Below are 27,100 nucleotides of genomic sequence, written 5' to 3'. Positions count from 1 at the left end.
ATATACAAATATATATTATATTTGATATTGTTCACGTGTGAACAATATCAAACTACTACTACTACTGTAATTAATGTTAATAAATAATACACCATAGTACCCTTTTTTAATTATTTTAAAATGATATAATTATATCTGTCGCTAAAAAATAATTTTTTAACAACTGTACTGTCAACAGTTATTTTATCAGCTGATTGGATGCGTGTACTGTTTCTCTAGGATAGGAACATGTGAGCGATCTGGGAGATTTTGCTTTTTGCTAGCTTTGCTGCTTTGCCATCACCTACCTACAAACTAGAGCAAACGAGCAAACAGCCAATTGTCAAATTAGTGTATGTAAACCTAACCTGAGAGTTACAAAATTGTTTCGTTTCGTTTGATTGTGAGTTGGCATAAGGTAAAGATTGATCAAGAGTAATTATTTACTTTCTTTTTTGTTTCCCCTTGAAATTTTAGTTGCACTCGAATGACTTCAATGTTGGTTATAAAAACGATGAAGTAGGCTAGAAACTAAGTTAGTCAACATCTTGTTGTTTGTAAACCTTTGTCAAAGGTCTGTCAAACACAACATAAACTGAATAAATTGTTTGTGTAGAAATGTAGACTTTAAAATTTTCCAATTAATCCTTAAAGTCTGTAATGATTATTTTTGTTATTGCAAAATAGCATAACTTAGGCTAAAATACATAAAACCATATGTTTAAAATCTTATTAGGAATTTTCAAATTGATATTTTTTTTTATAGCAAAAACAGGTACCGGCAACCTAACTTAAGTTAGTAGGTTAATTTTTACAATACATCAGTTTTATTGGTAGGTTCTATGAACTGTGAGGTAGGCTACCTACTTGAGAATAACATTGTCGAGGACCCTTGGAAAAATTGAAACCAAAATCAATATCCGACTCCAGGCATATTAATATAATCCATATTTTCTCGCCCCTGAGCTGGTTCTACAACTAAATTGAAATATTAGCTACGTCAGCCAGCTCCTGTATTGTTACCAATACAGCTACTTGCTTACCAATTTCAGCTACTTGCTCGAGTGTGGAAGTGTACGTTCCTCAACAGGCCTGTTTTTTAAAACCCTGTTTTGACTATGTGTGTGTTTCGTGTAAGGTTTTTGTGTTATAACGACGCCTTTTGGCTGAATAGCCTGATGATGGTAGACCTACAGTGATGCTGAAACGGCCGTAACATTGGTAACAATACAGGAGCTGGCTGATGAAGGTAATATTTCAATTTTGCCCGTAGTTAACTTATCGATCACAAAAGTATTGATTCAATCAATAACCAAACTTATCATAACCTAAACAAAAATTGTTAGCCTATAACTTATCAATCAAATTGTAGTTGGATATCAAAGTTTTGCTAAAGTACCTAATGAGCTTTCAATTATGATTTTTGAAGCAATCATTTAGTAAAGAAAAACCTTCAAAATTTCAAACAAGGTACCTTTTGGACAACTTTACCTTCTTCTAAACTCATGAAAAAAGAGGACACAAATATGAATTGACATACCTGTGTTTGTAAATTTAAGTTAGCCTACACAACACGTCAACTTTTTTTTTTCATAAATCCTACCTTGTTCATTATTATTATAAAATAAACTAATCCAAATTTTTATCCATATTTTTGTAGCCTACTCTTCAACACCATTGGCCATAACTTATTTCTTTACCTAAGAGATGAGTCCAAACCCTTATATTGTTGGTAATTCCCATGGACTAGTAACATTGCCGATGGTCATTGAGCGGTAGCCTAACGACAATAGTCATCTTGGCTCAGAATTGGCCCTGCTTGGAGTCAAAATAGGAACCTAATACCTTGTTTTAAAAAATTTCCACAGAACTGAACTGTTCACTGTTACAGGTTTCTCCGAATAGGCTGTTTATAATGTAGAATCATAAATCAGATCCAGTCGAGATGCTACACAACGCAAGAATGCAGCCCAAGACGTCAAGGATCGTCGGGCTGTGTTCCATTGCCAACTTTATAAACGCAGCAGACAGAGTGATCATGCCGATTGCCATTGTTCCAATGACCGACCAATTCAAATGGAGCCTTCACTGGCAAGGGTGGATATTGTCTGCCTTTGCTTTCGGCTATTTTACAAGTCAGGTAGGCTAATGTGTATTTAGATCTCTTTTTGGTATTCATAGTTTGTCTACATTTAAGCTACAGCTTAAGAATGTGATTTAACAAGTTAATTGGTTATACCGCTAAAACAAACAAAAAACTTGCAAAAAGGTTGGTGGTTTTATGAAAAGATAAAAACTACACATTCAATAAAACTCTTTGATGGTGGTGCAACAAAATGAGGCACATTTCCTATAGAGTTTAAATGCAGGTATAAACAGGCAGACTGGGCATATGCCCAGGGGCGCCCACCGGGTGCCCCTTAACCACCGCCTGCCCGCACTAGGAAAAAATGGGGGCACTGCTTTTGGGTTTGCCCAGGGCTCCACTGACCCTTAACGCGGTCCTGTTTAAATGGGTGAGTAACTTTCACCTGAACCACCTTTTAATCTTGTCAGAGTCCAAGCCATACTGTCCGGTGTAAATGGGAGACTACACATTTTGTATATACAACTGTAGTAAATGAACTTATAAAGCTAGGTCAAATCAGCAGTCTTTGTTAAACCTTAAACTTAACCTAAAGGCAAATAAAACAGGAATCTTCATGAGAACTAAAATTAAACGTTTGTCAGTTGACCTAGCCTCATATTGAGCTACTAAATTAAACGTGTTCTTCCCTATACGTTTACATTTAGGCACAGTACACTATTGATAATCCGAACCCTCAGGTTATCCGAAGTCATTTTAGTCCATTATAATAGGCTATATATTTTTTATTTTCCAACAGTAATCAATAGCCTATCAAGCTACTTTATTAAAGTGTGTTTCTGCTATAGCTAAAGCGAAAGTAGCAAAGCAATTTGTGATTTATTAAAATGAAAACAGTAGAACTCCGGTTAACCGAAATAAAGGGAGAGAGCTGTTTTGGATAACCTATTTTTCGGTTAAAACCCGTCATATGCTAAATATAGGGGTATTACCACGGTGAGTTGGAAAAAATAAAGGTAAAACAATGTCTATAAAACAGTCTTTTATTTCAGCTAGACAGAAATGTTACAATGGGTTAGAAAATATTTTAAACTAAACAAATGAAATTATTAAAGCATTTTACTTGACATATTACTTATATTTTAGCCCTGTACTATTTTATGGAACCGTTTCGGTTAACTGGGGTTCTACTGTACTTGGAATAACCATTACCATAGCCTACTATAATTTTAATGTAAGAATGACCAGAGATTTGGAGGTATTCTTGGCCCCAACCCCAACAACCTCGGTTAATCAGGAGTGCACTGTATATACATCAACTAGGCCTCTTCATCTTATATTTTTATTAGTTCTTCTTTCCCTTCCCCTGCCTGTTCATGAGAAACATTTACTTTCAATATAAAAAAAATTGTATTTAACAAGGAAATCTCAACGTCATTTCCTATACATAGCTGTAGTAGAGTCATAGGCCTAAATCTAATGTAATCTAACCTAGTATTCTCATTTAAAGGTGATAGGAGCCTGTGCTGCGAGCAGGTTTGGAGGAAAAACCGTTCTTCTCTTCGCAGTATTCCTATGGTCAGTCTCCACCTCGGTTACTCCATTGCTAGCCACATCCATACCTTCGTTGATATTCTGCCGAGTGTTACTAGGACTTGGCGAGGGCCTCGGTAGGTTTGCTTCTCTAATTGTACGGTTCTATCATTGAGTTTTAGACACATCTCATTTATAAACTAGCTGAAGCCAATTTTTGATTCAAATAAATAGTTGAAGGGGCCCTCTCTTAGTGTGCTACTGTCATAACTCTATTTCCTCCAAGTTTTCAATACGTTTGTAAATGATGAGGCATAAAAGATACTAAAGTTGTAAGTAGTGCCAGTATGGCTTGTTTAAAAAGTCGGCGCATACAAAATCGGTTATTGACAGCGAAATTTGTCAGTGGTTCAACTCAACTATGTTAATTTACAGACCTTAATTGGCTAAAACTTTGGCATGGAAATGGGCAGTCTATTACTCCACATGGGAAGAGGTTCTATTTATGCAGGGTGAAAGTAAGGTTACCCCCTATTAAATTTGTAATGGATTAAACAAGGAAAACCAAACTCGGCACACTTCTAAATGGCATAAAAGTACACTTTTTTGTTGGTATCCTAATTTTGCCCAAACACCAAAATGGGTTATTTTGGGGCAGCTCAAAAATATCAATTGTAAAACCCCTTAAGTGACACCTCATTCAAAGGCAATCAGTTTAAAGAATAACAGTGAAAACTAGAGGTCAAGGTCTCTATCTCGACCCATTACAGAATGGTGGCCATTTTTATTTTTCATCAGCCTGAGAGAACCCTCATAAATAAAGATCAATATCCCTTATAAACGTATTTTATAGGTTGTACCAGGGAAATAATCCTTTTCTTAAACTGGCAAAAATACTTGAATTGAAAAATCACAACTCGCCCACCTCTAGCCTAGTAGCAACGCATCGAAAATTTCTACTTACTAGCTGACATTTTGGATGCGTTTGCTATTGCTACATAGAGTCAAGCTTAAATTGATCTCAATTATAATTTAAATTGTAAAAAAAGTAGGATAGCAGCTAGCTTACCTTGAAAGTGTAGGTAGGCCATAGAACATGTAGAAAATACATTGTGCATGTGCACACAATATTTCGACCCCTGAGAGACTTTGTCAAGTGTAGGCAATTATAATTATAATTTAAATTATCTCTTTTTTAAATTTTTTTATCTCAATTTTTAAAATGATCTTAAATTTAACTATCTCAATTATCATTTAACTGACTAAACCGATATTTTTGCCAGTTCAATGACACAGTCATCAACGAATGTCAAGGATGTTGTGTTAGTGTCACAAATTACATTCAAAGAGCAAATATATTTCATACATTGTTTTTTTGCCAGGCTTACCAACAATTTTCCACATTTTCGCACATAATGTTCCGATCGAGGAGAGATCCAGAGCATTCGGCTACCTAGTGGCAGCTGGTTCAGTTGGCCAGACTGTTGCTTCTATTGTAAGTAGTAAAAATGAAAATAAATAAAATACTTTTCTAAACTATAAAATTAAACAGTGGCGGATCCAAGGAAGGAGGAAGGGGGCAACCGCCCCCTCCCTTGGGCATATATTTATATTTTTTACTGCATGTAATGTCAAAATTTTGCTGCAATCGGCAAAGACAATAATGATGTTCCCTACTGTGGGGGAACATGCTAAAACAAAAAAGTAGGTCTCAAAGTGAGAGGTTCTCTTGAGTGTATGTATGTATGTATGTATGTATATACACATACAAACAACGTTTTAAACTATAAGCATTTATTTTCTAGTGTAACAAATCTTTATCTGTGTACAGATCTGTCCTCATTTGGCGTGGCAGACAAGTTTCTACCTGTTCGGAACGCTGGGTATCGTGTGGGTCTTCATCTGGCTAATCTTCTACAACGACAGCACTTCCCTCGCCAAAGATGAGATTCCACTCTTTGTTCCTAAAGTAATTAAATTTTTTTTTAAGATTCGTACTATAAATTTAAACATGAAGAGTTGGGTTGATGTGAGTGTTAAATTTAAAAATGTTAATAGGGCTGGACTTTTTTTACCTCGGGTTGGGTCTCGGGTAAAAGTTGGGTTGGGCCAACATGTCTCTAAATAGCCTAAAACACAAGTGTACAGGTTTAATTTTCACAAATTTTCCAGAATACCTCCCAGACCCCCTTGGTGTAGCCCCCCCCCCCTTAGCGTCAAGCTACGCCCATGAATATTATAATCCGTTGATAGGATATATTTAACCACGCAGTGAAATCTAGAACGTCTTCTGTAATTGCAGCAAAATCATAAGTACATCTTCCGCGGTTGAGGCAAAATGGCACTTTGGTATTTTACTGACCACAACTATATTGGTTAGGTTATTTTAGGTTATATTCCGGTCATCTTATAGATTATCTCTATAGGTTAACCTAACCTAACCTAGGTGTGGAAACCTAACCCAATTTAGGTGTGGTCGGTATAATACCAAAGTATCCAAAATTGTTAGTTTATCCTGCAATCTTTGCAGTTGATTATTGGGATCAAAAAATTCTGCTTTAAATTCTATAATATTAATGATCTGACAAGAGTTTTGCTTAAAACTTATTTTCAGCCCAAACAGAGAACTTTAGCCAACTGTTGGCCCAGTCAACCCTAACATTTCAGAGACCGCAGACCCCTCAAACACTCACCCTTTTATTCAGTCATAAAAAAGTGCTTGATCAAGGTTCGTACGGTCAGGAAACCCCTGGAAAACCTGGAAAAGTCAGGAAATTATGAACAAATTCTGGAAATTCTCTTGAAAGACTACTTTTTTACAGATATGCTACATTTTGCTCTAAACATGTTTTTGTCAGGGTGATGACTAATGGCAAAAAGAACGACATAAACACTGATACACATTTTTATTTCGATAGTTTGTTATCGGTACTGGGGAGGAATCGATATGTTTGAACACAAGTTTTGTGTTTGGGAGTGATTAAATAAGTTAAATATTTACATTTTTCCTAGTAATTCTTGATTTTGATTAGTCGATATCGGCTTACGGTATACCTGGAAAAAGTATAATATCAGTCTGGAAAACCTGGAAAAGTCAGGGAGTTTTATTTTCCAAATTTAGTACCAACCCTGTATGATATTAGTTTTTCTTCTAATACAGAGAGAATACATGATTTTTTAAATTGTAAGATTAAAATGTAGTAGGTATACACTTCTTGGAAAACACTATTTGTGTCTACAAACACAAACGTTTGTGGTGTTAATAATACTGTGATTTAGGTAACCAACACCAACGTGAGATGGACAGAGTTTGTATGTCATTGGCCGCTATGGGCCGTGTACGTGGCTCACTTTGCCATGAACTGGTCCAACTACATCATTATGCAGTGGCTGCCGACTTATCTCTCTCGTAATCTTGGAGCCAACAAGGAGAGCATCAGTCTCACCGCAGTCCCGTACATTGTCAACAGTCTTATCGGCATTGTGGCAGGCCACTTTGCCGACAGGTTGGTGAGCCGTCGCTGGTCTGTGCTGTCTGTACGCAGACTCATGACCAGTGTGGGACTCATCGGACCCGGGATATTCCTGTTGGCGTTCTGCGCAGTCGACAATCTACTGGCTGCTGTCGTGTAAGTATATAAATTACGAGCTGCATGTTATTTTCTTTAAATTTATGGATGCCATATAGAATTGCCTCTTAACAACTATTTTTTACTCTTAGGGGAGCCAGCTCATCTATTGGAAGAGCACAGGGCTTCGGTTAGTAATATCCGGTGTTTAATTCCGGCCAATTGCCAATGACCATGGATAATGTGGTAATGCCGCAACCTTCTGGGACCTGCTTGCATTATATAAAATGACCATGAACATTATTTTTTATGCTATGATTTTGGTTGCCTTAGGTTGATGAAAGGTATTCTGGCGGTTTCGTTAAGCTTATTGTAGTCACGGGTTTGTTTACTACGAGACAATAAGAATATTACCTCAATTTCTCAAATCAACAGATGCAGTTGTAAGACCCAGAAATTGAAGCCACAGCTATCTGGAATAGCTTTACAGTTAGTGGCACACACACATCTTTGTTAGGTCTATAGGCTTAGTTTAGTTGAATAGGAAAGAGTCCAAGTCAGCACAAGGAAACAAACAAATTTACACATACACAAAAATGTAAGTATTTCATTGACACTTTCTTAGGCTACAATTGGACCTAAAGTTCTTACTTCCAAACTGATACCTTTCTCGGTCGAAAATGCTGTCAGTGAATGAAATATTCTAATTTTTATGTACAATACAAAGTAAAAGTAGTTGTGTTTCTTGTGCCAGATTAGACCCATTCCCATTCAGGTAAGTGTGCTAATCCAACAAAATTCCAATGTGCTTCTTATCATACACATGCGTTTGATACAATAACATGTTTGCTGCAGGTTTGTATCAATATCGATGGGTTTGTGTGCCAGCAACTCCGCCGGACACCTCAGCAACCACGCGGATATTGCACCCAACCACGCAGGCATCACATTCGCCATCTCAAACACTCTGGTAAGTGCTGACTAGTGACTACTGTTAGGGTACTGTATGTTAATTAATTACTCGTTTATCTCACTTACTACTATTTTGTAACAAGTTTTTAAGAGACCGTCGTCAGCTTAAAAGAATGAGGATGGCACCAACCAGTTGATAAATGCAATTTATAAGCTTACCATAAGCAGTTACCATGACTGGGACGGTGGCGTCGTCCTGTAATCCAGCTACTATGAGGTCACAAATTGTGGAAATTTATGGGCATGCACTGTGGATGCGATACTCCCTGGTGTGAATTAACGTCCGCACTAGTGAGTACTACAACTATCCGCAGTACTATCCTGATAATTAGACCAATTTGTTAATACCATGGCAAAAATGTGGTTTGGATTCCACTAAAAACTGTAGGTCCCTTAGTTGCCATTAGCTGTATGGGATATTAATCAACAGCTGTGTCTAAGGAATATATCGGCCTTAGTCACTAACAAGACTACAAGATCGCGCCACACAACCTGCACTCATCTTCATTCATACTTGGCTTAAAATACCTATTTTGTATGGTCGCCGTTTCAATGAAAAAGTAAAAAAAAAAACGTAAAATGTTATTTACACAACTTGTAATATCTTCCTGATTGCCAAGAGTGAGAATTATACAAGTATTTTGAGATTTTAGTGCCCTACTGTTGTAATATATATTTAAGACTAATTTACAAGAGTCTTTTTTACCCTGGGATGTACTGTATTGCCTGTGTAAACGCTCATGAAACCCCATTTAAATGAAAAACCGACTGTCAAAACATCGCCTTCCCATTCGCCGGTCATGGCGAAATCTTGAACATTGTCTACGGGCACGACATATTCGTGAACGTCTTCCATGGTCATGGTTAAAATTTGAACATCTTCCGCGATCTCAACAAAATGAAGAACATTTTCTATGGTCATGGTAAAATCTAGAACAGCTTCTGCAATAAAAAAAAAAAATCTAGTATATCTTCTGCAGTCACGTCAAAATCGGAATTATCCTCCGAGGTAATGGAAATATCGTCACAATCTTTGTTCATGGTAAAATCATCATCCCATGAGATCGCAAAGAAAGTGTTACTTTCGATTGTGCATCTTTGCTAATGCTTTCCGCAACCGCAGAAATACACGCTCGGATTGATTTGGCCCAAGCTTAGCTGAGTAATTATTTACAAACTGATCCCCCAAGAGTTGACACAACCCACTCAAAAATATTGGGGACCCCTAGATCCCTAGTAAAAAGGTACACTTGGCAATGGGAAACCGGGGGAAATGTGTGAATTTTTCCCCAGAGTTCTGTGACCAACCTGATTATGTGTAGTGTTGAAAGTTGTTTGTCTACTGTAGGCTACCATCCCTGGTATACTGTGTGGACCACTCACAGCGGAGCTGGTAACCACCTCACACGGACGATGGTTCCCTGTGTTTGTACTAGCAGCTGGTGTCAACTTCACAGCAGCCATCATCTACTACAGCCAGTCCTCCGCGTCGCAAGTCCTCTGATCCCAGTAATGTGTGAGACGGTAAGTGTTTACACAGTGAAACCTCGATAACAAGTCACCCTTGATAACAAGTGTTATTTTCAAGTATCCTCGTTTTTATATTGCCCCTTATCAAATGTTTTTGCAAAGTCTATACAAAGTTTACCTCGTTAATGAGTCTTACTTAATAATCACCATAAGAGACTTGTAATAAAGGTTCTAATGTAATTTTTATTGAATTGGTCTATATAAACAATACTCGCCTTTGGCTCGCTGGGGGCTCCGCCCCCAGGCCCCCTTTTTTGGTTGGGGGTAAATGAGCCACGGGGGACAGGGCGCAAGACCTACAATCGGGCCAAATTTCAGACATCCAGTTAATCTGGAAATGGGTAAACGTGATTTAGACTTACGCACCTGTAAGAATAACATTGGGGCGGGGGATAATATAATATTTTGGAGGGGGGGGGGGGGTTGGAAATACGATAGGGGGATTAAACTTTAAGTAAACCAGAGTATATACAAAATATTAATAATGTTTGCAAAAAGATTAAACTTAAGTTTTGGGGGTCAAGGAGTAAAGTTACGAAAAAACATGTATGATTAAAACCGAAATTAAGCCAAGGAAAATACAAAGCATTAATAATATTTGCAAAAAGTGATTATTTAAGTATGTAAAAATAGCGAAAACCGGTAAAAATTTGAAAAATACCAATTTCTGAAAGTAGGACGTTTTTTAGGGGCGAAGGGGAGAAATTTTCGGAAAACACGTGTAAGGGTTTTGTAGAAAATTAAATTCCTGAACATGAAAATCCATTCAAATCTTGGCTAGCTCCTATTGCTTTTTAGTTATAGCCGTAAAAAACGTGTTATATCGTCTTTAGATATCCGCCATTTTGGATTTTTGGGTGTGTTAAAATTTAAAAATTGGACTTTTGCAAATTTCACCATTAACTTAGGATCCATTACTAGAATACTAACAAATTTCAAGTCTCTAGCACATTTCTAAACGATTCATTTGACCATACCAAAGTCATCAAATTTCAATCTTATTCTGCATAAGAATAATATGGGGCTCGTAAAAGTGGTAAAAACTTAAGTATTTTGGGTCAAGGAGTAAAGTTACGAAATGACATGTAATGTGTAAAATTTAAAGTAAAGTAAGGAGAACACAAAGCAATAATGATATTTGCAAAAAGGAATTGTTTATGAATTTAAAAAAATATTGAAAACCGGTAAAAAGTTGAAAGAAATTTATCAAATTTTGAAAGTAGGGCGTTTTTTGAAGGTTGAGGAGTGCGATTTTCGGAAAACACCTAAAAGGGTTTTGTAGAAAATTTAATTTACTTTCGCTAAGATCGTTTCAAATCTTTTCTAGCTCTTACGGTTTTCGAGCTACATCCGGTTGAAAAAATGTGTTTTTTTCGTTTTCAGAGGTCCGCCATTTTGGATTTTTGGGTGGGTTAAAATTTGAAAATGGGACTTTTGGGAATTTCACCGGTAATGTAAGATCCCATACTACAATACTACCAAGTTTCAAGTCTCTAGCACGTTTTTAAGTGGTTCAGATGAGCATACTAAAGTCGGCATTTTTCAATGTTATTCTCCATAAGAATAACATGGGGCTTGTAAAAGTTGTAAAAAACCTTTAAATTTTGACATTAAACCTAAGTTTTGGGGGTTAAGGAGTAAAGATACAAAAAAACATTAAATGAGTAAAATATGAAGTAAAGTAAGAAGAATACAGAGCATTAATAATATCTGCAAAAAGAAATTATTTAAATATGAAAAAATAGCGAAAACCGTAAAAAATGTGAATGAAATTTACAAAATTTTGAAAGTAGGCCTTTTTTTAAGCTGAAGGAGTGCGATTTTTGGAAAACGCTTAAGAGGGTTTTGTATAAAATTTAATTCCTGTTCCTGGATATACTTTCAAATCTTTTCTATCTCTTACCGTTTTCGAGCTATAGCCCTTTGAAAAGAACGTGTTTTGTCGTTTTCAGAGGTCCGCCATTTTGGATTTTCGGCGGGGTTAAAATTAGAAAATGGGACTTTTGCAAATTTCACCGGTAATGTAAGACCTCATACTACAATACTACGCAAATTTGAAGTCTCTAGCACGTTTCTAAGTGGTTCAGATGGGCACACGAAAGTCGGCCATTTTTAATGTTATTCCCCATAAGAATAACATGGGGGGGAAACCCTTAATTTCGGGGGGGTTAAAATTTAAAAATGTCACTTTTTGGAATTTTCCCGGGGGTTTGGGCACTAGACCTACAAAACACCGAAAATTTCAAGTCTCTAGCTCATCTAGAAGTGGTCTAGAATTTGTATACCTGAGTCAGTAACACATCGGGCTGTATATTATTTAGACTCGCCTTGTGCTCGCTGGGGGCTCCGCCCCCAGGCCCCCTTTTAATAGTAGCCGTGATGAGAAATGTTCACGGGGGACAGGATGTTGTCCGGAAACATTTTTTGTCCGGAAACATTTTTGTGTAAAAGACGTAGTGATAACTTGGCAGTTGCGAAGTATTCCATAGAGGGGTTGTTTAGTGCAAACTAAACCAGTCTTGACATGTTAGAGCCTCGATGTAGGGCCGGTGCTATGATAAATTAAATTTGCTAAGTCACAACCTCTAAATTTTTTTTCACATCAATAAGCATCGATATAAAGTCTTAGGAGTTAGAGTGAGGTAAAATGGCTCAATCAAATCCTGGTTGAAGTTCGTTCGCTACGCTCACTCACCTTTACGTTGGAGCTCGTTCGCTGCGCTCACTTGCCTTCAGTTTAGCTCGTTCGCTACGCTCACTCACCTTTAGGTTGGAGCTCGTTCGCTGCGCTCACTTGCTTTCAGGTTAGCTCGTTCGCTACGCTCACTCACTTTTTGGTTGGAGCTCGTTCGCTGCGCTCACTTGCCTTCAGGTTAGCTCGTTCGCTACGCTCACTCACTTTTAGGTTGGAGCTCGTTCGCTGCGCTCACTTGCCTTCGGGTTAGCTCGTTCGCTACGCTCACTCACCTTTTGGTTCAAATTAGCTATTGTCATAATTTAAAAAAGTAATAGTGCTGCACCCTGTTGCTAATGGTAAAATTTTATAAATGGGGATGAAAGATGAGGGGGGGTTAGAATGGGATTGGTTTAAATATCCTTAATTCACCTAATTACATTTAGATCTCGTTTGCGTGTATAAGCATGTTAATTTTCTATAAGGAATTCGTTAAAAAACCTTTTTGAATGAAAACCCGCCATTTTAAATTTTTTAGTTCGTTGAAATTATAGAAGGTCACTCAAGGAACTTTTTTTCAACGTTAAGACCATAAAAAGTACAAATATATGTACGAAAAGTCGTTTTATAAATTAAAAACACCAAAAAAATCAAGAATTTTCACAATTTTTGGAAGTAGGGCGTTTTTTGAAGGTGAAGGAGTCAGATTTTCGATATGACCCCTTCTTTGAGAAAAGTGTCTTGTAGAAAATTTAATTCTGAACCTACGATTTTCCCTCAAATCGTTTCTAGCTCTTACCGTTTTCGAGCTACAGAAGTTTTAAAAAAACGTGTTTTTCCCAAAAAACTAGGGTTTTAAGGGATTTCTTTTGGTGGGTTTCGGTTGGAAAAAACTAAATTTTGGGACTTTCTGGGTGGTTTGGTACCCAGACAAACCTTCAGAAAAAATTTTAGCTCCGTAGCTACTTTAGAAGTGACAAAAATGTTTTTTTCTGTCGCCAAACGCCCATATTTCACCTACTGACGTTTACGTCTAGTTTGCCTGTCGACGCATGTTAATTCTCCATAAGAAATACGTAAAAAAACGATCTTTTTTATTAAAAATCCGCCATTTTGAATTTTTTTTGTAGGTTAAAATTATTGAAGGTCACTCTAGGGACATTCCTTTCAACGTTGGGAGCATTAAAAGCAGAAATATATGTGCGAAAAGCCGTTTTAAAAATTAAAAACACTTAAAAAAATCAAGAATGTTTACAATTTTTGGAAGTAGAGCGTTTTTTGAAGGTGAAGGAGTGCGAATTTCGATATGACGCCTTCTCTGATAAAACTGTCTTGTAGAAAATTTAATTCCGAACTCACGATTTTTCCTCAAATCGATTCTAGCTCTTACCGTTTTCGAGCTACAGCTGTTTTAAAAAAACATGTTTTTCCCAAAAAAGGGCGTTTTTAATGGAATTTTTTTGGGGGGGTTGCATTTTGAAAATGTAACTTTTTGGGATTTTCCTGGTGGTCTGGGACCCATACGGACCTCCACCGAAAATTTCAGCTCCCTAGCTACTCTAGAAGTGCCCAATCTTTAGTATACCTGATCAGTGAGTCAGTGAGTTACACATGCGGTTGTATATTAATATGGACTCGCCTTTGGCTCGCTGGGGGCTCCGCCCCCAGGCCCCCTTTTTTTGGTTGGGGGTAAAAAGAAATGGGCCATGGCGCAAGACCTGCAATTGAGCCAAATTTCAGATCTTTAGCTAATCTAGAAGTGGGTAAAATTGATTTAGACCGATGCACCTGTAGGAATAACATTGGGGGGATTCTAATTTTCGTGGGGGGGGGGAGTTATATTTGTAAAATGTCAATTTTGAAAAGGGCGCAAGATCAACAATCATGCCAAATTTCAGATATCCAGTTAATCTAGAAATGGGTAAACGTGATTTAGACTTATGCACCTGTAAGAATAACATTAGGGGGGGGAGGATTCAATATTTGGGTGGGGGGTTGAAAATACGACGCCCCCAGGTCCCCTTTTTTGGTTGGGGGTAAATACAAATGGGCCATGGCGCATGACCTACAATTGAGCCAAATTTCACATCTTTAGCTAATCTAGAATTGGTTAAAATTGATTTAGACCGATGCACCTGTAGGAATAATATTGGGGGGCCCCAAATTTTGACATTAAACCTAAGTTTTGGGGGTCAAGGAGTAAAGTTACGAAAAAACACGTAGTGTTTTAAATTTAAAGTTAAGTAAGGAGAATACAAAGCAATATTAATTTTTGCAAAAACAAATTATTTAAGTATGAAAAATGGCGAAAACCGGTAAAAATTTAAAGAAATTTACCAAATTTTGAAAGTAGGGCGTTTTTTGAAGGTTAAGGAGTGCGATTTTCGGGAAACACCAAATAAAGGTTTGTAGAAAATTTGATTCCCGTTCATGAAAATCCTTTCAAATCTTTTCTATCTCTTATTGTTTTCGAGCTATAGGCGATTGAAAAAAAATGTGTTTTGTGGTTTTTAGAGGTCCGCCAGTTTGGATTTTTAAGGTGGGTAAAATTTAAAAATGGGACTTTTGCAAAATTTGCCATAAACTTATGATCCCTTACTACAATAGTACCAAATTCCAAGTCTCTAGCACGTTTCTAAACGATTCATATGACCATACCAAAGTCATTATATTTTAATCTTATTCTCCATAAGAATAACATGGGGCTCGTAAAAGTGGTAAAAAACCTTCAAATTTTGAAATTAAACCTAAGTTTTGGGGGTTAAGGAGTAAAGATACGAAAAATTATTAAAGGAGTAGAATTTAAAGTAAGAAGAATACAAGAACCAAGGAGAATGCAAAGCAATAATAATATTCGCGAAAAGTAATTATTTAAGTATGAAAAAATAGCGAAAACCGGTAAAAATTTGAAAGAAATTTATCAAATTTTAAAAGTATGGCGTTTTTTGAAGCTGAAGGAGTGCGATTATTGGAAAACGCAGGTTAGGGTTTTGTAGAAAATTTAATTTCCTTTCGCTAAGATTCTTTCAAATCCTTTCTATCTCTTACTGTTTTCGAGCTACATCCGATTAAAAAAACTTGTTTTTTCGTTTTCAGAGGTCCGCCATTTTGGATGTTTGGGGGGGTTAAAATTAGAAAATGGGACTTTTGGGAATTTCACCGGTAATGTAAGATCCCATACTACAATACTACCAAGTTTCAAGTCTCTAGCACGTTTCTAATTGGTTCAGATGAGCATACTAAAGTCGGCATTTTTCAATGTTATTCTCCATAAGAATAACATGGGGCTCGTAAAAGTGGTAAAAAACCTTCAAATGTTGACATTAAACCTAAGTTTTGGGGGTTAAGGAGTAAAGTTACGAAAAAAGACGTATCGTGTAAAATTTAAACTAAAGTAAGGAGAATACAAAGCAATAATAATATTTGCAAAAAGGAATGATTTAAGTATGAAAAAATAGCGAAAACCGGTAAAAAGTTGAAAGAAATTTACCAAATTTTGAAAGTAGGGAGTTTTTTGAACCCGAAAGAGTGCGATTTTCGGAAAACATCCAAAAGGGTTTTGTAGAAAATTTAATTCCTGTTCCTGGATATACTTTCAAATCTTTTCTAGCTCTTACTGTTTTCGAGCTAAATCCGTTTGAAAAAAACGTGTTTTATCGTTTTCAGAGGTCCGCCATTTTGGATTTTTGGGGGGGTTAAAATTTGAAAATGGGACTTTTGAAAATTTCACCATTAGCTTATGATCCCTTACTACAATACTACCAAATTACAAGTCTCTAGCACATTTCTAAACGATTCATATGACCATACCAAAGTCATTATATTTCAATCTTATTCTCCATAAGAATAACACGGGGCTCGTAAAAGTGGCAAAAAACCTTCAAATTTTGAGATTAAAATTAAGTTTTGGGGGTCAAGGAGTAAAGTTACGAAAAAACATGTGATGAGTAAAATTTAAAGTAAAGTAAGGAGAATACAAAGCAATAATATTTTTTGAAAAAAAAATTATTTAAGTATGAAAACATGGCGAAAACCGGTAAAAATGTAATAAAAATTTACCAAATTTTGAAAGTAGGGCGTTTTTTGAAGCTGAAGGAGTGCGATTTTCGGAAAACGCCTAAGAGGGTTTTGTAGAAAATTTAATTCCTGTTCCTGGATATACTTTCAAATCTTTTCTATCTCTTACCGTTTTCGAGCTACATCCGGTTGAAAAAAAGGGTTTTTTTCGTTTTCAGAGGTCCGCCATTTTGGATTTTTGAGGGGGTTAAAATTTGAAAATGGGACTTTTGCAAATTCCACCGGTAATATAAGATCTCATACTACAATACTACGCAAATTAGAAGTCTCTAGCACGTTTCTAAGCGGTTCATATGAGAGTACCAATTTCGGTATTTTTCAATGTTATTTCCCATAAGAATAACATGGGGGGGGGAAATTCGAAATTTCGGGGGGGTTAACATTTGAAAATGCGACTTTTCGGATTTTTCCCGGGGGTTTGGACACTAGACCTACGACCACCGAAAATTTCAAGTCTCTAGCTCATCTAGAAGTGGTCTAGAATTTGTATCCCTCAGTTACACATCCGGCTGTATAGTGTGCTGCACCCTGTTGCTAAGATCCCGTACTACTTTAAACACGAATTTGGGGTGGAGATGGGAAAAAAATTAAACTAAACGCATGGCTCAATCAAATCCTGGTTGAAGTTCGTTCGCTACGCTCACTCACCTTTAGGTTGGAGCTCGTTCGCTGCGCTCACTTGCCTTCAGATTAGCTCGTTCGCTACGCTCACTCACCTTTAGGTTAGAGCTCGTTCGCTGCGCTCACTTGCCTTCAGGTTAGCTCGTTCGCTGCGCTCACTTGCCTTTAGGTTAGCTCGTTCGCTCCGCTCACTCACCTTTAGGTTGGAGCTTGTTCGCTGCGCTCACTTGCCTTCAAGTTAGCTCGTTTGCTACGCTCACTCACCTTTTGGTTGCAAATTAGCTATTGTCATACATAAGTTTAAAAAAATAATAGTGCTGCACCCTGTTGCTAATGGTACTACCTAGCTACTCTAGAAGTGACAAAAGTGTTTTTTCTGTCACCAAACGCCCATATTTTATCTACTGACGTTTACGTCTAGTTTGCCTGTCGACGCATGCTGATTCTCCATAAGAAAATGCTTAAAAAATCATCTTTTAAATTGGAAATCCGCCTTTTTGAATTTGTTTGTGGGTTTAAATTATTGAGGGTCACTCAAGGGACTTTCCTTTCAACGTTGGGAGCATAAAAAGTAGAAATATATATACGAAAAGTCGTTTTAAAAATTAAAAACACGTAAAAAAAATAGAGGATTTTCACAATTTTTGGAGTTAGAGCGTTTTTTGAAGGTGAAGGAGTGCGAATTTAGATATGACGCCTTCTCGGACAAAACTGTATTGTAGAAAATTTCATTGCGAACCTACGATTTTTCCTCAAATCGCGTCTGGATCTTACCGATTTCGAGCTACAGCTGTAAAAAAAAAACGTGTTTTCCAAAAATAGGGTTTATTAATAGATATTTTTGGTGGGGTTGAATCTTGAAAATGGGGTTTTTACTAATTTCACCGGTAATGTAAGATCCCGTACTACAAAACTACAAAATTTCAAGTCTCTAGCACGTTTCTTAACGGTTCAGATGAGCGTACGAATGTCGGTATTTTTCAATGTTATTTCCCAAAAGAATAACATGGGGAGGGAATTGTTAATTTAGAGGGGGTTGAAAGAGGAAAATGCGACTATTCGGAATTTTACCGAGCGGATGGGCCCAAGACCCACGTGCGTGCCAAATTTCATCTCCCTGGCACGTCTAGAAGTGCCCGAACATGCCTGTCAAAACATGCTAATTCTCCATAAGAAAATGCGTAAAAAATTACCTTTTTGATTGAAAATCCACCATTTAAATTTTTTTTCGTAAATTAAAATTATAGAAGGTCACTTAAGTAACTTTTCTCTTAATGTTGGGAGCATAAAAAATAGAAATATATATACGAAAAGACGTTTAAAAAATTAAAAACACGTAAAAAAATAGAGGATTTTCACAATTTTTGGAGTTAGAGCGTTTTTTGAAGGTGAAGGAGTGCGAATTTCGATATGACGCCTTCTCTGACAAAACTGTCTTGTAGAAAATTTAATTTCGAACTCACGATTTTTCCTCAAATCGATTTTAGCTCTTACGGTTTTCGAGCTAGAGCCGTTTTAAAAAAACATGTTTTTCCAAAAACCGAAATTTTTATGGAATTTTTTTGGGGGGGTAGAATTGTGAAAATGGGGTTTTTACGAATTTCACCGGTAATTTAAGATGCCATAGTACAATACTACGCAAATTCCAAGTCTCTAGCACGTTTCTAAACGTTTCAGATGAGCGTACGAAAATCGGTGTTTTTCAACGTTATTTCCCCTAAGAATAACATGGGGGGGAAATCGGTAATTTAGGGGGGGTTGGACGGGGAAAATGCTACTTTTCGGGATTTTCCCGGGGGTTTGGGCACTAGACCTACAAAACACCGAAAATTTCAAGTCTCTAGCACGTCTAGAAGTGGTCTAGAATTAGTATACCTCATCAGTTACACATCCGGCTGTATAAATATAGAGACTCGCCTTTGGCTCGCTGGGGGCTCCGCCCCCAGGCCCCCTTTTAATAGTAGCCGTGATGAGAAATTGTCACGGGGGACAGGATGTTGTCCGGAAACATTTTTGCGTAAAAGACGTAGTGATAACTTCGCAGTTGCGAAGTATTCCATAGGGGGGGGGGGGGGTTGTTTAGTGCAAACCAAACCTGTCTTGACATGTTAGAGTCTCGATGTAGGGCCGGTGCTATGATAAATCAAATTTGCTAAGTCACAACCTCTAAAACTTTCTTCACATCAATAAGCATCGATATAAAGTCTTGGGAGTTAGAGTGAGGTAAAATAATATTTTAAAATAATCATAGGCCCCCTTCGGGGGCGGGGGGTTGGTAAAAATCATCGGCATGAAGAATGGACCCCTTGCGCAGTCAAAATCACCAAAAATAGGGAAAATAAGGTAAAATTTCAGGTTTAAACACGAATTTGGGGTGGGAAAGATGGGAAAAATTAAACTAAACGCATGGCTCAATTATATCCTGGTTGAAGTTCGTTCACTACGCTCACTCACCTTTAGTTTGGAGCTCGTTCGCTGCGCTCACTTGCCTTCAGGTTAGCTCGTTCGCTACGCTCACTCACCTTTAGGTTGGAGCTCGTTCGCTGCGCTCATTTTCCTTTAGGTTAGCTCGTTCGCTACGCTCACTCACCTTAAGGTTGGAGCTTGTTTGCTGCGCTCACTTGCCTTTAGGTTAGCTCGTTCGCTACGCTCACTCAACTGTTGGTTGCAAATTAGCTATTGTCATAAATTTAAAAAAATAATAGGGCTGCACCCTGTTGCTAATGGTAAAATTTTATTAATGGGGATGAAAGAGGGAGGGTTAGAATGGGATTGGTCTAAATATCCATAATTCACCTACTTACATTTAGATCTCGTTTGCGTGTATAAGCATGTTAATCTTCTATAAGGAATACGTTAAAAAAGAGTTAAAAACTACCTTTTTGAATGAAAACCCACCATTTTAAATTTTTTATCACGTTGAAATTATAGAAGGTCACTCAAAGGATTTTCTTTTCAACGTTAAGACCATAAAAAGTACATATATATGTACGAAAAGTCGTTTTATAAATTAAAAACACCAAAAAAATCAAGAATTTTCACAATTTTTCGAAGTAGGGCGTTTTTTGAAGGTGAAGGAGTCAGATTTTCGATATGATCCCTTATTTGAGAAAAGTGTCTTGTAGAAAATTTAATTCTGAACATACAATTTCCCCTCAATTCGATTCTAGCTCTTACCGTTTTCGAGCTACAGCAGTTTTAAAAAAACGTGTTTTTCCCAAAAACTAGGGTTTTAAGGGATTTCTTTTAATGGGTTTCGGTTGGAAAAAACTAAATTTTGGGACTTTCTGGATGGTTTGGTACCCAGACAAACCTTTACAAAAAATTTCAGCTCCGTAGCAACTCTAGAAGTGACAAAAATGCTTTTTCTGTCGCCAAACGCCCATATTTCACCTACTGACGTTTACTTCTAGTTTGCTTGTCGTAGCATGTTATTTCTCCATAAGAAATACGTTAAAAATAATATTTTTTATTGAATATCCGCCATTTTTAATTTTTTTTAGTACGTTAAAATTATAGAAGGTCACTTGAGGCACTTTCCTTTTAATGTTGGGAGCATAAAAAGTACAAATATACGAACGAAAAGTCGTTTTAAAAATTAAAAACACGTTAAAAAAATCGAGCATTTTCACAATTTTTGGAAGTAGGGCGTTTTTTGAAGGTGAAGGAGTGCGATTTTCGAAAAACGCTTAATAATGTCTTGTAGAAAATTTCATTCCAAACTCACGATTTTTCCTCAAATCGATTCTAGCTCTTACCGTTTTTGAGCTACAGCTGTTTTAAAAAAACATGTTTTTCCCAAAAAAGGGCGTTTTTAATGGAATTTTTTTGGGGGGGTTGCATTTTGAAAATTGGGTTTTTACGAATTTCACCGGTAACATAAGATCCCATAGTGCAATACTACGCAAATTTCAAGTCTCTAGCACGTTTCTAAGTTTTTCAGATGAGCTTACCAAAGTCGGGAATTTTCTATGTTATTTCCCATAAGAATAACACGGGGGGGAAATTGTCAATTTAGGGAAAGTTGAAATGGGAAAATGCTACTTTTCGGAATTTTTCCGGGGGTTTGGACACTAGACCTACAAAACGCCGAAAATTTCAAGTCTCTAGCTCATCTAGAAGTGGTTTAGAATTTGTATCCCCTGTCAGTGAGTTACACATCGGGCTGTATAGTTATATAGACTCGCCTTGTGCTCGCTGGGGGCTCCGCCCCCAGGCCCCCTTTTAATAGTAGCCGTGATGAGAAATTGTCACGGGGGACAGGATGGGACAGGACAGGGGGAAACATTTTTGCGTAAAAGACGTAGTGATAACTTTGCAGTTGCGAAGTATTCCATAGGGGGGTTGTTTAGTGCAAACCAAACCAGTCTCGACATGTTAGAGTCTCGATGTAGGGCTGGTGCTATGATGAATAAAATTTGCTAAGTCACAACCTCTAAAACTTTCTTCACATCAATAAGCATCGATATAAAGTCTTAGGAGTTAGAGTGAGGTAATATGGGGATATTGCGCAGTAAAAATCACCAAAAATAGGGGAAAAAGGTAAAATTTCAGGTTTAAACACGAATTTGGGGTGGAGATGGGAAAAAATTTAACTAAACGCATGGCTCAATCAAATCCTGGTTGAAGTTCGTTCGCTACGCTCACTCACCTTTAGGTTGGAGCTCGTTCGCTGCGCTCACTTGCCTTCAGGTTAGCTCGTTCGCTGCGCTCACTTGCCCTCAGCCTAGTTCGTTCGCTACGCTCACTCACTTTTCGGTTGGAGCTCGTTCGCTGCGCTCACTTGCCTTCAGGTTAGCTCGTTCGCTACGCTCACTCACCTTTAGGTTGGAGCTTACTTGCCTTCAGGTTAGCTCGTTCGCTACGCTCACTCACCTTTAGGTTGGAACTCGTTCGCTGCGCTAACTTGCCTTCAGATTAGCTCGTTCGCTACGCTCACTCACATTTTGGTTTGAGCTCGTTCGCTGCGCTCACTTGCCTTCAGGTTAGCTCGTTCGCTACGCTCACTCACCTTTAGGTTGGAGCTCGTTCGCTGCGCTCACTTGCCTTTAGGTTAGCTCGTTCGCTACGCTCACTCACCTTTTGGTTGCAAATTAGCTATTGTCATAGATTTAAAAAAAATATTAGTGCTGCACCCTGTTGCTAATGGTAACATTTTATTAATGGGGATGAAAGAGGGGGGGGTTAGAATGGTATTGGTGTAAATATCCATTATAATTTACCTCCTTACATTTTGATCTCGTTTGCGTGTATAAGCATGTTAATTTTCTATAAGGAATACGTTAAAAAAGCGTTAAAAAGTACCTTTTTGAATAAAAACCCGCCATTTTAAATTTTTTAGTATGTTAAAATTATAGAAGGTCACTCAAGGGACTTTCTTTTCAACGTTAAGACCATAAAAAGTACAAATATATGTACGAAAAGTCGTTTTATAAATTAAAAACACCAAAAAATCAAGAATTTTTAAAATTTTTCGAATTAGAGCGTTTTTTGAAGGTGAAGGAGTCAGATTTTCGATATGACCCCTTCTTCGAGAAAACTGTCTTGTAGAAAATTTAATTCTGAACCTACGATTTTCCCTCAAATCGATTCTAGCTCTTACCGTATTCAAGCTACAGCAGTTTAAATAAAACATGTTTTTCCCAAAAAAACTAGGGTTTTACGGGATTTCTTTTGGCGGGTTTCAGTTGGAAAAACTAAATTTTGGGACTCTCTGCGTGGTTTGGTACCCAGACGAACCTTTAAACAAAAATTTCAGCTCCCTAGCTACTCTAGAAGTGACAAAAATGTTTTTTCTGTCACCAAACGCCCATATTTCACCTACTGACGTTTACGTCTAGTTTGCCTGTCGACGCATGTTAATTCTCCATAAGAAATACATTAAAAAACAATCTTTTTTATTAAAAATCCGCCATTTTGAATTTTTTTTGTAGGTAAAAATTATTGAAGGTCACTCTAGGGACATTCCTTTAAATGTTGGGAGCATAAAAAGTAGAAATATATATACGAAAAGTCGTTTTAAAAATTAAAAACACGTAAAAAAATAGAGGATTTTCACAATTTTTGGAGTTAGAGCGTTTTTTGAAGGTGAAGGAGTGCGAATTTCGATATGACGCCTTCTCAGACAAAACTGTCTTGTAGAAAATTTAATTTCGAACTCACGATTTTTCCTCAAATCGATTCTAGCTCTTACGGTTTTCGAGCTACAGCCGTTTTAAAAAAACATGTTTTTCCGAAAACCGAAATTTTTATGGATTTTTTTTTGGGGGGGTAGAATTTTGAAAATGGGGTTTTTAAGGATTATACCGGTAATTTAAGATCCCATAGTACAATACTATGCAAATTCCAAGTCTCTAGCACGTTTCTAAACGGTTCAGATGAGCGTACGAAAATTGGTGTTTTTCAACGTTATTTCCCATAAGAATAACATGGGGGGGAAATCGTTAATTTAGGGGGGGTTGGAAGAGGAAAATGCCACTTTTCAGATTTTTCCCGGGGGTCTGGGCACTAGACCTTCAAAACACCGAAAATTTCACGTCTCTAGCTCATCTAGAAGTGCCCAAACATTAGTATACGTTACTAGTTACACATCCGGCTGTATAATATAAAGGTTGGGATAAGAATGAGAAATGTTACCTGACATGATACAAATAGCATATAAACAATATATTATGTGTTATTTTTTTATAACTCTGGAACTTATGGAAGTGAATTTACATTTTCTTGTAGATGTTCTTGCCTATTTTCTAAGTGCATGGAAAAGTGATTCATCTAATTGGTAGTTTATATCCATCATCCAATGTTGATTCATAATATTAACTGCTAATAGATTGTAAATAAATTCTTGTTAAAAAAATATATATATATATATTAGGTTGATGAATTCATTTACAACTTAAAAGTTTACCCGAGCGAAGAGCTAGCAAAACATCTAAAAATGTCATACTATTATTAACATACCATAACCTAAGTGCTACATCACACTTAGCAAAATGATTTTTGCTTGATAATATGTGTGTATATAACTAAAGTACATTTTTGTTCAACCATGTTTTTTTTTACCAAAAACTAGCTTAACCTAGCCTATAATCCCTAGAATCCACCCTTGTCGCTCTACTAACATTTAGTGGCTTGAGGAAAAAATTAAAATGCAGGGACACATTAGAAAACTCCCAAAAATGCGTTAACTTTTCAGTCAGTTACTATTTTTGAATGTACTTAAGGTACAACTACCAATTTATTATAGCTAGAATTATTAAAACCTTTAAAAAAATTAAAGCATCCTGTTGTACTTATATAATTTTTATGGATGGTTACAAAATCCTTTCACAAACAATTATAATTGGAGTTTCTGCGCAGGTAAGCAAGTCTGAAAATCCTTTACGGAGATGCAAGCAGCTGTCTGAGTCTTCTTCTATCTTGAAACAAAATGGCTGCTGGCTGCGTTATCTTGGATCTGACCTAACCTAACCACTGTAATAACAACTTTATTTTCCGTTCCACGAATATTAAAATTAATGTAAAATATACCTCCAAATTATATTTATTGTAAAAATGTTATAACTTTCAATACTTAACTCAATGGTTGTTATTACTGTGGACCTTTTGACTGTAAGACTACAGTTGAGTTTGTAAATATGTAGTTTAAACGTAAGTCTAGTAAAAAATATTTTTATCTAATAAACCAAATGCAAAACTGAATTTTATATTCCAAACATAACACTAACAGTTGTTATTATTTAAAGACTAAGTTACCTCTTTCCAATAAAAGTTAGACCTTTTTTTCAAAGAGACATAACTTGAAAATATAAAACCACATATTTTAATACTATGATTTATAGAACTGTCTATTTATATGTATGTTTTTGATACACCTTAGCTTTGCTTGTTGTAACCATTTTTAGTTTTGTTTCTAATACGTTAGTGAGACAAACAAAAAATATATTCCATATCAATCTATTTATGTTGAAACCCTCTGCTACATTTTATTTGACTAACTTTGAAATCAACTGACACCGGGCACGTTTTCTTTACATCTCTGAATTTGCTAGTGCAAAGCTTTATTTTAAGTTTAAAGCCAATAACAATTTCTTCTATTTCTGTACTAAGATAAATTTGTACTGTAGAATACAACCAGTGTTAGAATTATCAACTAGCTGGGAATAAAGTCTTTAATTATCTTTGTTATTGCAAAGACTAATAAAAAAATAAGAATTTAAGGTTTAAAAAAACTAGCAATTTAACTAAAAGAAACAGATAGCTCACTATAACTATTTTATGCGCCTTAAAATCTTAAAAAAAAAACATTTGTCTTCAGAACTTGCTTCAAAGTTATCAGGGATAACAATGGTATGTTAAGTGTTAATGTTTGATATGTTAATTTTTTAGAATTGTAGTTTTGTAAATATGTAATTTCAAGCTTGTGATGTTATATTGATATATCGGTAACTGTGTTATTTTACTATCAGCATTGTAAACTGTTTTTAAACAAAACTAAATCCAAATTCATTTCCAGATTATGTAAATATGTTTTACTACTTGCCAATATTGTATATATTTAGCTGGAAAATAAGTGATAGCAATTGGTACCTGGTTAAATCTTGTTCAGTCGAGCCCGTTGTATTTTGTGTTATATTGAGTTTAGCACAAGGAAATGATTATTTATTATTGTTATGTGTGTATTTTTTATTTCCTCCTTTAATCTTAAGTCCTAACGATGAAGCTTGTGCCTCACCCTGTAGTACAGGCGTTAGGTGCAGTTGAGTATGCATGAAAAGAGTCAGAGATTTTGATTTTGGTAATGGGGGCATAGGTGAGTGTAAAAATACCCCCGCCGCAGCAAACCTGCAGACTAAGCGAATTTCCATTAACCTGATTGGATTTACACTAAAATTCCTCCATAAAAATAGCACATTTATTTCCTATTTAAATAGAATAAGTTTAACGAGTACTTAGGTTTGCTGCAACAGGGAGGATAAAAAAGATTTTTTTTAATAAATTGATAATAGTTTAGTAAGAAATAAAAGTATTTTCCAAAATCGATCAAAATATGTTCATAGTAAGTAAACTACAACAGTTGACTTATTCTCCATAAGAATAACATGGGAATTTCAAAATTACAATTTTTTTGAATTTTCTCCGTAACAAATAGGCGCATAATAACACTTCAATATACTAAGTTATTTGTTTTTTTAAGCTCTACAAAATGGTTTAAAAAGAAATTGTGAAATTTCGTGTTTTTAGGGTAAAAAATGGGAAAACCCTAATTTTACCCCATAGAACCCCCCATAAACCCCCGTTCCCATAGTCCGATCATGCTGGTTCGCGAACTCATTCAAGTTTATCCCGCCTTACACCTTCAAACCAAATGTTATCAAAATCGAACAAAAATTACTCAAGTTATCGTGCGGATGGACACATATATATATATATATATATATATATATCTATATATAGATATATAAAAATTTGAAGAAATGGTGTTTTTGGCCTCTGGGGACATCAAAATGAAAAAGTAAATCGGTCCCGGGCTTAGGTCTTACCATGAGACCTACGGTAATAGCTACTTCCCTATAGAGGGAAATTCGCTAAAACCCATGTCGTCGCCTCCAGGGGTGGTCGACAACTTAGGGGTGGGGGCGCAAAGTTGCGAAAAACGCTAATCGGCAAACCACTTTTAACTCCCTTGTTATTGAACGTAAGTAAAAGATTCATTTAAAATGACTTTTAATTTTAGTAAAAGGGGCCTAGGTAAGTGTAAAAACCCATGTCGTCGCCTCATGGGGTGGTCAAAAACTTAGGGGTGGGGGCGCAAAGTTGCGAAAAACGCTAATCGGCAAACGGCTTTTAACTCCCTCGTTATTAAAAGTAAGTAAAAGATTAATTTAAAATGACTTTTGATTTTGGTAATGGGGGCCGAGGTGAGTGTAAAACCCCATGTCGTTGCCTCCAGGGGTGGTTAACAAAACAACTTAGGGTGGGGGCGCATGTGCATATACTATACAGCCGCATATGTAACTGACTCAGGTATACAAAATGTTTGGGCACTTGTAGAGGTGA

The 27,100-nt window shown here is 36.5% G+C and overlaps 1 protein-coding gene across 1 annotated transcript; it reads left to right on the top strand.

Annotated features, from left to right (window-relative positions):
• Positions 1-306: 306 nt before the first annotated feature.
• LOC128995928 (uncharacterized) lies at positions 307-25,714 on the top strand. The gene is made up of 9 exons (XM_054420984.1): positions 307-397; positions 1,871-2,119; positions 3,576-3,735; positions 4,981-5,093; positions 5,430-5,567; positions 6,878-7,227; positions 8,023-8,137; positions 9,488-9,663; positions 24,401-25,714. Exons 2-8 carry the CDS (start codon positions 1,925-1,927, stop codon positions 9,641-9,643), a joined length of 1,227 nt encoding a protein of 408 aa, XP_054276959.1. The 5' UTR covers positions 307-397; positions 1,871-1,924; the 3' UTR covers positions 9,644-9,663; positions 24,401-25,714.
• Positions 25,715-27,100: the final 1,386 nt, after the last annotated feature.

Source organism: Macrosteles quadrilineatus, unplaced genomic scaffold (genome assembly GCF_028750875.1).
Source record: "Macrosteles quadrilineatus isolate MER2022 unplaced genomic scaffold, UCM_ALF_1.0 Scaffold_5__1_contigs__length_97177068, whole genome shotgun sequence".
In the NCBI taxonomy this organism is placed as follows: domain Eukaryota; kingdom Metazoa; phylum Arthropoda; class Insecta; order Hemiptera; family Cicadellidae; genus Macrosteles; species Macrosteles quadrilineatus.
Note: the sequence above shows the minus strand (reverse complement) of the source record. Positions and strands in the feature narration are given on the sequence as shown.

Excerpts from the sequence above, each read along its gene's own strand:
- LOC128995928 (XM_054420984.1), top strand. The coding sequence starts at position 1,925 with ATGCTACACAACGCAAGAATGCAGCCCAAGACGTCAAGGATCGTCGGG. Across the intron at positions 7,228-8,022 it reads AATCTACTGGCTGCTGTCGT|GTTTGTATCAATATCGATGG; the intron begins GTAAGTATATAA and ends TGTTTGCTGCAG. Across the intron at positions 8,138-9,487 it reads TCGCCATCTCAAACACTCTG|GCTACCATCCCTGGTATACT; the intron begins GTAAGTGCTGAC and ends TGTCTACTGTAG.